Genomic DNA, 12,153 nt, shown 5'->3' with positions numbered 1-12,153 from the left:
GTTAATCTGTTTGTGTGTTGGTACACTTAACAGTATATTTCATATCCTCACTAGCCACCTGTGGCCAACAGCTATTGCATCAGACATAGCAGCTCTCATAAGCCTAGATGTGTGCCTAAGAACATATGTGCAGGACTTACAAACTTGAAAATGGCAAACTGCTACAGAATACAGGAGATTTCAGTCAGAGAACAAACATAGTACCTATTCATAGATTAGAATAGAAATATGTGTCTTTGAATACTGATACCACTATAAAGAGATCAATTTTCTCTCCCAGTTATTATATAAATTCAACACAAGCCTAATACAAATTCCCATAACATTTATGTAGAAGACCTGACAAAAAGATTTCAAAGACTGGAAGCATAAAGATCAAAGAATATCAAGAAAGTTTTAAAATGACAAGTAAATAAAGATTGGGATTTGCTGTATCAGATATTTAGATATCAAATATTTATAATTTATGAAAATTACAACAAGATGATACTGGCAGCTTGGCAAAGAGACTTTAAGAGAGAATTTGGTACAGCATGTGACAAAGAGAATGAAAAATAAGTGGGAAATGAATAAATTCATAAATACATATTTATAGTATTCAGGCTACTTGTAAAAAATATAAAATTATATGTCTATTTTATAATGTTCACCAAAATAAGTACTATACAAGTCAAAGGTGTAAATGAAAAACTAAAAAGCAGTAAAGTGATTTAAAAATCTATAGTGCATGTTTGTATTATTTTGGAGTGAGAAAAGTTTTCTAGGACAGAAATCAAAGAACAAGAACAACAGATTTGGTGATAAAACCATCTGTGTATCAAAAGCATAAATAAAAAGGTAATTTCTGAGTGGTAAAATGATTCCAACATACATGAATAATAAAATACTAATATCCTTCATACATAAGTAGCTTTTACAGCTCATTTAGAGAACAAGGTGAACAATAAAAAAAAAAGAAGAAGAAGAAGAAAAGACCTAAGGACATAAACAGGCCAATTCCTAGGATAAAATACAAATGGTCACCTATCAAACTGGCAAAAATGGAAAGATGATGATCATGTCTGATAAACATGCAAAGAAATGAGTAATTGCTGTGAACAACCTTTCCTGCAGGAAATTTGGCAGTATGCATGAAATGCCTTAAAAATGTATACAGTCATGTATCACATAACAACGTTTTAGCCCATGATGTTCCACATATACAATGGTGGTCCCCTAAGATCAGAATGGAGCTGAAAAATGTCTACCACCTAGTGACATTGTAGCCATCATAATGCAGCAGCATAACATACCACTCACATGTTGGTATAAAGTACATCATGCTTGATAATGATAATAAACAATGATGTTACTGGCTTGTATATGTACTAATACTATACTTTTTATAAATATTTCACAGCATACTCCTTCCACTTATTTTTTTTAAAAAAACAAGTTAACTGTGAAACCGTCTCTGGCAGATCCTTTGGGAGGTATTCCAGAAGAAGGCATTATCATTAAAGGACATGTGTGTTATTGTCCCTGAAGACCTTCAGTGACAGAAGACGTGGAGGTGAAAGACAGTGATATTGATGATCCTGACCCTGGGTGGGCCTGATATGTGTGACTATGTCTTAAGTTTCAACAAAAATGTTTTAAAAACAAAAAATAAATAAATAAAGATATAAAGAAAAAATATTTTTGCACAGTGTATGATGTGTATGTTTTAAGCTAAGTGTTACAGAAGTGTCAAAAAGTTAAAAAAATTAAAAAGTTTAGAAAGTAAAAACGTTACAATAAGCTAAGTTTAATTTATTCTTAAAGAAAAATATTCTTTATAAATTTAGTGTAGCCTACATGTACAGTGTTTATGAAGTCTACAGTAGTGTTCAGTAACGTCCTAGGCCTTCACATTTACTCACCACTCACCCACTCACTCAGAGCAAATGCCAGACCTTAAGATCCATTCATGGCGAGTGCCCTATACAGGTGTATCATTTTTTCGTTTTACACTGTATTTTTACTGTACCTTTTTAATGTTTAGGTACATAAATATCTACCCTTGCATTACAATTGCCTACAGCATTCAGTACAGTAACATGCAGCACAGTATGGTTTATAGTTTAGGATCAACAGGCCATACCTATGTATGTAGTAGGCTGTACCATTTGGGTTTGTGTAAATATACTCTATGATGTTTTCACAATGACAAAATCTCCAAACAATGTATTTCTCAGAATGTAGCCCTACTGATAAGTGACTCATGACTACATATCTTTCCACTTATTTGAGGTACCTAGACTAGATAAATTCATAGATGCAGAAAGTAGAATACAGATTACCAGGGCGTCGAAGTGAAAGTAAATTAGAAGTCATTTTAATGGGTATGGAGTTTCTGTTTGGGATGATGAAAACATTCTAGAAATGGATAGTAGTGACGGTTATGTGACATCATGAATGTACTTAATGTCACTGAATTGTCCACTTTAAAATAATTAAAATGGTCAATTTTATGTTATGTATATTTTACCACAATTTCTAAAACTTCCATTGCATGACTATAAAGTTTATTAAACCGTTCTCCTATTATTGCATATTTGGGTTCTTTTCCCAAATTTTTAAGCAATTAAAAATAATACTAAGATAAAAAAAAATATATCCTTTGACTCAGCATTTTTATTTGTGGATATTTATCCTAGGTAATAATTAAGATGTGTAAAGACATGTAGATATGTATTTTCCTCCTGGCATTACCTGTAACAGCAAAAACTCAGAAATCTAAATAACTAATGCATGGGATTAGTCAAATAAATTATAGCACCAAATGGAAAATTAGAAAGCCATTAAAAAATGTACTGCAGAGATATATCTATTTATATTAAGAGGGAAATGATTAAAAATAATATGGTTGGCATGATAAACTTTAAAGGAAGTAAATGTTCGTACGTGTGTAAGAAAGTATCTTATATATATAATGGGGTTTTGCCAGTGGTTAGCTAAGAAAATGAAGTGTCACTGGTTTTTTATGCTCTATTTCTTACTTGTCCATATTTTCTCATTTTTTGGCAATGAACACATACTCACTGTAAAAAGAAAAAAAATTAATAAAAGAAACTTAATTTTGAATAAAACATAACCCCTCCCAGTTATTTTTCCTTTCTCAGAAGTAACACTGTGCTTTTTTGTACTGGACAAAGTTAACAACTCCCCCACCCCCACCCCAAAAAAAAAAAAGAAATCACAAAATACCAACTGAATGACTGTCTAAAGCTTTTTGTTATATGGAACCAGCCAATAACTTTTCCCCAATCTGAGAAACTACACATTAGATTATACAAGGATATCCCTTTGGGCTTTTGGTTTGCTTCTTGGTTGACCATAGTAGGTACATTACACAGCAGTAATGAAAATATTTGATATTTTTGCCAGTGAGGTGAGTTTTCTTTTAGAAATGAGGAAGATGATGTCCCTGAAGAGTAAGGCTACACACAAAGTGAGACATTCAAGTATCTCAATGGAACCTAGTAAAATTAGAGCAAGAAAATGGAAATGCCTTTACGAGTATCCTAAAAGCTTGTGCAGCTGTAGAAGGATTAAAACTGTGAATTTACAGGCAAACAGATCCAATCCTAAAGGCATTTTTGTTTGGGTGTCCCACACATTAAGTTGTAAATCTGAAACAGGAAACTTGAAATCATTAAGGTCACGTATTTATAACATCATATTCAATTATGCTAGAAAAGTGCAATATCTGTCATCATGTCATAAAAAGATGTGTTTTTCTCTCAGATCTCTTATAAAGAAAAGCTCCCTATATTGTTAAGGATAGGGCTGTTTTCAATCAGTTACAAGGAGCAATTCAATTACTAGATGGTTTAGTGCAGTAACTGACTCCAGACTAATTTAATTTCTTTAGGTCTCTAAAGATCAATTGATCTGATTTGTCCCATCCCCAAAGGCTGTTTATGAAAAATTCAGACTTAAATATCTGGAAATGAAATCCAAAACCTTGGCCAATTTCACACTACTTAGGTCATCTTGCAAACTTTCAGCTAGTCATGTAAGAGTACCGTCTTTGCCCTCAGACCATTGAAAGCTACTTAGCTTCATGTACATGTGAGTGCTCCCACATCAGGATGCTTATTCAATAAGTGGAATATGTGGCCACACGCATTATCAAATCTGCCGTTCTAAAGAGCAGTCAGACTGAGTACCTCCTATCTTGTAAACCCATGTGCAACTACAAGGCTATTTTTACTCTAGAAGTAGTTTATTAAGACTATGAAACATAGAGTTACATGGGATAAAAGCTGTGAGATGAAATGCTCATAGAACAAGATGAAGAACTTGTAATTATTTTACATTTTTAGATTTATAAAATGCTGTCATAAATGCCAGCTTATTTTAGTCTCAGAATAAACCTCAGAGGTGAGCAGGGTTATTTTTTCCATTTTCTAGATGAGGGAACAGACTCAGAAGTCTACTGACTTCTCCAGGATCACTCACCCAGGAAAAGGCAGAAGTGAGACTCTAACCCATAACTTTTTTTCTCCCAATATATCATGTGTACCCCCATGGTCTCAGACAGAAAATATGACACACACTATAAAAACACATCACTACCACCCCACTGTGTCATTGTCTCCATTCTTACTTGCCACCTGAATAAAACTGAGAAAGAGTTCACTTTTAATAATCCCAACTGCATAAACCCGGTCTGCAGCAGGGATTCTGGCCCTCAGAAAGAGGAAAGAAAGTCATGCCTAAATGAAGTTGCCTTTTGCAAGTAGACTCCTTTGCTGCGCACACTGCTGGTACCACATTCTCACTGACTTGTGTCCCACCTAATTTGAGAGTTACCACTTGCGTTCTCTCTGCACTTTGCAATGGATTTTCAATCCCAAGCTCAAGTTTCGTTTCCTGATCTCAACACCTCCAGCCACTTCACAAGCTCTCCAACTATTTAATCTTTCTTTTCTGCTCAGATCCCATAGTTCCTGCTCAGCATTCAGCCTCTCCTGCTAACTCATTTGCTTCCCTGCTGAGCCTCTAAGTCTGTCCCCCCAAAATCAAACCTCTGTCTCACATTCTGCCATTTGGGAAGACTTACAAAGGCTGAGAGAAGGGTTGCTAAAATATATAATTATCTCTTAATTTGAGTTGCCAAGATAGGTTACACAGAAGTGTTGATGCCAGGAGATGTGGCTATGTAGGTAACAAAGAGTGCAGCAGAGACATGTAGCAATGAGTAGGGAAATTATACAAAGATGTAGAGATAAAGTAAACAAGTGGTTCTAGTAGCTAGGGAACCTCCCCCATCAATAAAGACATCGGGCCACATAAAAGAATTAGTGTGTTTAAGAAATGCAAATAATCAATTAGGTTTAAAAATCTTCTCTTTGAAAAACAATTTTTGACATTCATACGAGGCAAAGTACGTATCTCTATATATTCATTACTTTCACCTTGATGGTCTCAAGCTGCATGAACCATTTTAATTGAGTAAAAAGGTAGGGTAAGTTACAGGCACGTAATTGTCACTTGTCTTCTTAGAGGTCCTGAGACCCGCCTGATGTCTCTTCTATTAAATATAAGCAATCTACTATATTGGTAAAAATTATATGACCTTGAATTAAATTACATCTCCTTGTTTCAAAATTCCAAACTACCTTTACACTGTCTGTGTTAGCAAACATATCTACTTGGGAAAGTAAAAGGCTATCACAGTTCTGTTTCTCTACAGACTACCACTCATTGAGTCAAGAAGCTTAAGAATGTCAAGATAACTAAGTCTTTAAGAACAACAAAGCCCTATTTTTTTTATAGCGGAATAAATGTCCTGACCAAAGAAACCATTTCACTCAGAAATTAAGCATATAATAGATCCAGTCACAGTAGCTGTCAGGCTTAAGCAGTTTCATATGCACAAGGAATGGCGTACAGAGAACAGAATATATATATATATAACAGACTATATATAGTAAGGTTATGATTCTCTGGTGTCGAAAGGAGTGTGTTCTTACAAACTCCCTCTTCTCTTGATCTTGTCTGAACAAGAAAGTAAACAGAAAATTCTTATTACCTCTCAATGTCAGTGAGCCTGGAGGAGTCCCGGAATCCTTTGGCAAAAGGATTGCTATCTATTTTCAGCTTGGTTATCTGGAAAGAATGGGTACAAAACATTATCATTTGTGAGGTCAAGGAAGTAAAATCAGAAATAGTTTGTTCATTCTCCATAGCACACCAAGAATATCTTAATGTCTCTCAGTGTTGTGAGAAGCGTGGAAAGTGCTACGCAAGTTCACAAGAGGGACAAATCCCAGCCAGGTGGGATAGTGGGAAAGGCCTCAGAGAGAAGGAGGTATTGAGGACAGGCTAGAGGTTGACAGATAGATACAATTAGGGATGGGAGCCTTTGAGGCAAAAGTAGATGTGAAATGGGGTGTGCAGTATTTAATATATAATATGTCAAAGGCCAAGGCTGAACAGAAGAATGTAAGAACTGCCTAAATAAGAGTTATGAATTCCAGCACTGATAGGGAATGGGGAACGAAAGCAAGAATGCGGTCTCATTTTTTGTTAGTACTGTGAGTACATATACATACCATAATAGATAAAAGATAAAATGGCCAATAATAGCCTCATATTCAATATGATATTGGTATACATGACATAAAACCTTCTGAATATAAATTTCCTCCTATCCCGCTTTCCATTTGACAAATCAGAATCAAATTAGCCCATCTTCTGTTATCCTTCCATGCAATGTTATTTATAAACTCAATGTTTATATGGAAAAATACATTCTAATAATAATCACAATCTGAAATATTAAATGTCCATGCTGTAGTATTCAGAATTCCCACAGTATTACTATTAGTGTAGAAAGATCCATTAAATTACATGTACAACACCTCTGAAAAAGAATACATTAATTTGCAATGAAAAAATAAAGGAAACACTGATTAAAAGATACTCAACATGGAAAATACCAGAATTGTTAGAGCTGAAAGGAAGCTGAAAGACTATCTAGCCCATGGTCTCATCTGACAGATAATCACACAGAGACTCAAAGAGCACAAGGGCCAAGATGCAGCTGGTCAGTAACTGAATTAGAACTAAGAAAACCTTTAAGGAGTCATAGCTTCTCAGTATCAAAATTAGAACCCATGTTCATCTTTAGAGAGAAATGCATGCAAAAGATTCTCAACAGGGGAAAAAAAATACAGGCATGTCTTCTTTTTCAGAGTAAGGAGTACACAATCAAAACAGATAGTTTGAAATACTCTTGCCAAAAAGCAACTTTTCCCCCAGTCAGGGTATATCTACAGAACATTTTAAACAGTTGTGAATAATTTTTTTCATTTCAAAAGAAATGTGTTTTTTTCTTTTCCGTGGTTTCTGAATGTGATCTAAACCAATGCACAAGCTGCAAAGAAGCTATTTACACCTCACTTAAAATAAAACCCCACATACTAACTCAGCCAGAGAGACTCCTCTATCAATAATACTGGCAAATTATAAGATTAACTCTTTGATAATACTAACTTTTAAAAACATTTGACAGTGCCTCAGAAATGCTCATTTCTAGCCCATCAACATTCACTGTCAAGCCCCTAAAGAAAATCACTAAGCTATGAGCATTGGTAAACAGGGAAGCAAATATGCTACATAAATAAGAAACCTGTTCTCATGGACAGCAATAGCTAAAGTGTGTATATGAAGACATGTACAGGAAAGACTGTATAGAGAACCTTCTCTCACCCACAGCTACAACTCTCTAAATAGTCTTGTTTCATCCATTCATTCCAACTAGGGCTCATTTTTGAAGGTCAGTTTTGGGAGGGAAGGAGAAAAATTCTACTTGTTTGAAATAAATTATAAACATCTTCTAAAGTCCAGGCAATCAATACAGTCTACAATTACAAATACCAACAAGATTTTAAAATCCTCCAGGACACAAGCTATGTCTCTTAGTAATGAACAACAATACTTAAAATATGTTCTATTTCTGAAGTGCTTTATAGTTAATTAATATGCTTTCTCAATAATTCATCAGCAAATAATGAGGATTAATTGCCACGCACATGCACAGTGCTAGATGTCGGATGACACACACAGCTAATAAGAGACAGAGCTGGCTCTAAATATCACTAAAGAAGGTGACACCAACTCCAATGTATGGTTAGAGACATTAAGGGTAAATCAGACCCACATGAAAATTTCAAACTGAAACTGTGAGGTGAAGCAATAAAGGTAAGGCTGACTTCAAATAGCACATTTATAAAATTGAAAAGTAAACAGGCTTGCCAACGGATAAAATTTTCTACAGACAACAACAGATAATATATCGGATGAAAACCTCATTTTGAAAGTTATTTTTATAGCCATCTCTCTACGATATGAATTGTACCAAGCTTTTTCTGAGTCTTTACAAACTAAAAGGGTAGAAAGTATTACCTATCTGTTCTAATGATTAAAGGTGGACTTTTGACATACTTTACTTCTGAAAAGAATTTTGAAAATCAGATTTCTTGTTCTTTTTCCAAAAGGTAAAAACACTGTCTCAGAATATAATTAAGAAGTTATCTTAATTTCTTCGGTGCTCTAATACCACAGAAAATACATACTCTCAAACCACATGTTTCACAATTAGTGTGTCACCACAGCTAATAATACCGCCATACTTTGAGCAAAGAAGTAACTTAAATTCAACATGAGTTTTCAGATTTCTTTAAATTTTCTCTCATTATAGGATTATCTACTTCTAACATCATTTTAATCCAGCTTTCCTAATCCCCAGGAGTATCAATAGTAATTTCTTTACATTTTGATATAACTTCAAACTCCAGGAAAGTTGCAAGAATAGTACAAAGTGCTCTTGCACACCCAGATTTACCAATTAGCTACAGCAATTATTTAAATTTTAGTGCACTAATTAGAAAAAGAATTCAAAACAATTACTTTCTCTATTTCCATTTAATCTAATTCTAGGAAAAATAATTGCTTTTGAACATGAGAGCAGAAAAAATCTGAATGGATCTATTATCACTAAAATTGTGTGGGAGCTCTGGGTTGATGATATACATTCCTGAACAGCTTTTATGGGGTATTAATAATTAGCAGCACAGAGATTGTGGATTAAACTTCTTTGTGAGCCCACCACGTTCCTTGTAGCCCACCATAACTATGCTCTGAACCTACTGGAGTGTCCACAATAAGAGCCCCACAAATGTTTGTTGAGCTTTACCTCAAGAACAAGCACAGTCAGAAATACGACCTTAACTTTTCACCAATTATGAACTAAATGAAACCATGACTTTACAGGAAAAGCATTTCATTTTTTAAATTTTAAGATAAAATGATTTTCAAATAGCAAAATTTTAATATTCTAAGCAATCATACATTTTAAAAGGTCAGACATACAGTTTATACCACAATATTTAAATAAAAAGCCAGTAGTTAGAAAGAAATTCATTTCTGAAGGTGTAGTTTTACATCTCTTTATGAAATTTGGGATAACTGAAAAAATAACACACTTGAGAACCGATGAGAGAATGAAGTTGGGTTACAGACAGTGATTTCAGTTGGACATCATTTCATTCATGTCCGAATACGGGATGCCTGCAGCTTGTAATGCTGTTGAACAAATCACCTTGATCAAAGGTAATCCTAAAAGAAGTACCAAAAATGAATCAACTGCCAAATATTGTAGGTACAGAAACCAGAGGTATGGCTTCTTTATAACTCAAAAATTCTTAAAAGCAGCAATATTTCTCACTTTGTCAAGAGAAAACACTAACAAATAAGGTTAGTAGTATGTGCTTAAGAAATGCTGCTGTTCAGTGTGTGTCTACATGTATCCAAATTACTAATTCAGTCCAAAGCACAACCCTACTTTTTCATGTATTTAAATAATATAGAATATAATGCAATTCCTAACCAGAATGTTCGCTCTTTCAGCATCTCTATTATCTGTAAATAAATGTGTGGAGGTCAGGTTTTGACACTACCTGCTGTACAAAAGAGAAGGAGGCCTTTTGCAGTGGTTATTCTGTATAATATCACTGGACTCTGAATCCAGCTAGGGTTCCCAGCCACAAGGTAAAATTGGCCCTCAGAGACCATTTCTCCAATTATCAGGAAAATATCTGACCAAAGACATTTAAAAATGAAACCTGACCTACACTTCAACTCTACAACAATGGTCTGCCTGCTCAAAAACAACGCATGACCTTTAAATCTTAAATTATAAAATAGTTTGTTGAAAGTGTAATGTATTTAGCTTTCATCCAATAATGTAAAGAAATGCAATCATTCCCTTGCAAAAACCAGAGGAAGAAATAGCAAATAAGAAGTCCTATTTTCATTACTTATAAATGAAACTATAAGGCACAATAAATGAGGAATCTTTTTCATAAATTATTTTGGAAACTGTGACTTAAATTCTAATAGACATAAAAATAGCAGCCATATCCAAAGTTTAAGATATATGAAAGTGATCCTAAATGTGAATTTTTAAGTCTTTCTCTCTTTTCTCTTTCCTCTTTGTTCTTTGTACGTGAAAAAATTATAATACCATACTTAGTATATATTTACTTTATTTCCTATATATTTATATGTGATAGGCTGTTATATGCTGTAGGATATATTATTATATGCTATAGGAAAATTACTACATAAACTTGGTAGAGCAGTGAAGTCACAGTAGATGGTAGAAAGCCTAGAAAGAGTCAAGGATAACTTTAGAAAATGGCACAGTACTAATGAAAATGCTAACCTGCAACTTTATTTATTCACTTGCACATATGTTTATTCAGCACCTACAAGAGGAATTTTGATTGTTCTTACAAGGTTTAGAAACCATTTGCAAAACTGGCCTGTTAGGATACCAAATCAAATTGTTGACTATGAACTGGATTTTTATTTTAAAGGCATATGGCTATGGGTTTAAAAAAGGATACAGAGAAATAAATTCAGACATAGAAGGATCTATAAGGAAATTAATTCTGAATTTAGTCACTTCCATTGTGGTTACTTGGCAGTGAAATGACATGACATACTAATCATATCAATATTTATACTTGATGCAAGAAAGAAAAGCTGGGCACTGATGGCTGGATTTTGATCCCATTTATGATATTAATTAGAAATAAACCTTTGAAAGGAGGAACTTCTGTTGGAATGTGTGTTTATTAGTATCTTCACCAATCTTCATTAGCCATATTTTCAAATTCAGTGTTTGATGACACTGTCAGTGGTCACTTCCCTGGCCTTGCAATCTATCATCATGCCACCAAAAAGGAGGATTTAAAACCCAGAAGATCAAAACCTCATGCTGGTTCTGTCACTTACCAGATTTGTGACCTTGGGTGAATGCCTTAACCACTCTGAACTCAGTTTCTTATTCTACAAAATGGGACTCATGGGGTCTTCTTCAAGGCCTCAGTGTCAGAATTAAATGAGATGTTTAGAAAAAAATGTGGAAAGATTTTTCTAAATTAAAAGTAATAAATCCAAACCATAAATTTTAGCTCGATCCTAATTCAGAGTGGGTTTTGGAGCAGTTGGTCTATCCTGAAAATTTTAATATAAATGGAATACTAGGTTATATAAAGAACAAATTCTTAGAAATTTTCTTAGCTGTGATGAAGATGTTGGGATTACAAGAATAATGTCCTAATTGTCAGAACAGGCTTTCAGAGTATTTAGAAGTGTCATGAGGCATACAACTTAGTTTCAAAATGGGAGGGAAGAAAATGGAAAGGAAGGAGGAAAGTCCATATGCAGACAGAGAGGAAGTGGGAAGGAGAGAAAATTTTGGGAAAAAGCAAATTTGGCAAAATGTTCATTGTTGAATCTGGGTGGAAGGCATGTGAGGTTGATTTTACTATTTGTCTACTTTTTTACATGTCTGAAATTTGTTCTAAATAAAAAAAAAATTGACTGGAGAAAACAAGAATTAAATGAGAAAACACTATTAAAGATGTGGCTCCAATTGGATGCAGCAAATACTAGCAGATATTCTGACCTCCCATTTAGGATGATCATCATTGTGTTACACTTGCTGATGTGTGGTATGAACAGCACATTTGTTTTAAAAAAAAAAAAGAGCATAAAGCATTGATGAACTCTAAGAAGGATGTCTCAGAGCCTGTCAGGGCCAAGAGCTGA

The 12,153-nt window shown here is 34.2% G+C and overlaps 1 protein-coding gene and 1 long non-coding RNA gene across 3 annotated transcripts in view; one reads left to right on the top strand and one right to left on the bottom strand.

Annotated features, from left to right (window-relative positions):
- LOC116557358 overlaps positions 1 to 12,153 on the top strand; it is a 231,370-nt gene that overhangs the window by 185,713 nt on the left and 33,504 nt on the right. The window lies entirely within an intron of this gene.
- The window catches only part of TBX20 (T-box transcription factor 20), a 56,377-nt gene that overhangs the window by 27,622 nt on the left and 16,602 nt on the right, over positions 1 to 12,153 (bottom strand). The window contains exon 6 of the mRNA XM_032286818.1: positions 6,062 to 6,138. Coding sequence (XP_032142709.1) covers positions 6,062 to 6,138 — 77 coding nt within the window. The remainder of the gene's footprint in view (positions 1 to 6,061; positions 6,139 to 12,153) is intronic.

Source organism: Sapajus apella, unplaced genomic scaffold (genome assembly GCF_009761245.1).
Source record: "Sapajus apella isolate SASKATOON/1434 unplaced genomic scaffold, GSC_monkey_1.0 scaffold19, whole genome shotgun sequence".
NCBI classification, from domain to species: domain Eukaryota; kingdom Metazoa; phylum Chordata; class Mammalia; order Primates; family Cebidae; genus Sapajus; species Sapajus apella.
Note: the sequence above shows the minus strand (reverse complement) of the source record. Positions and strands in the feature narration are given on the sequence as shown.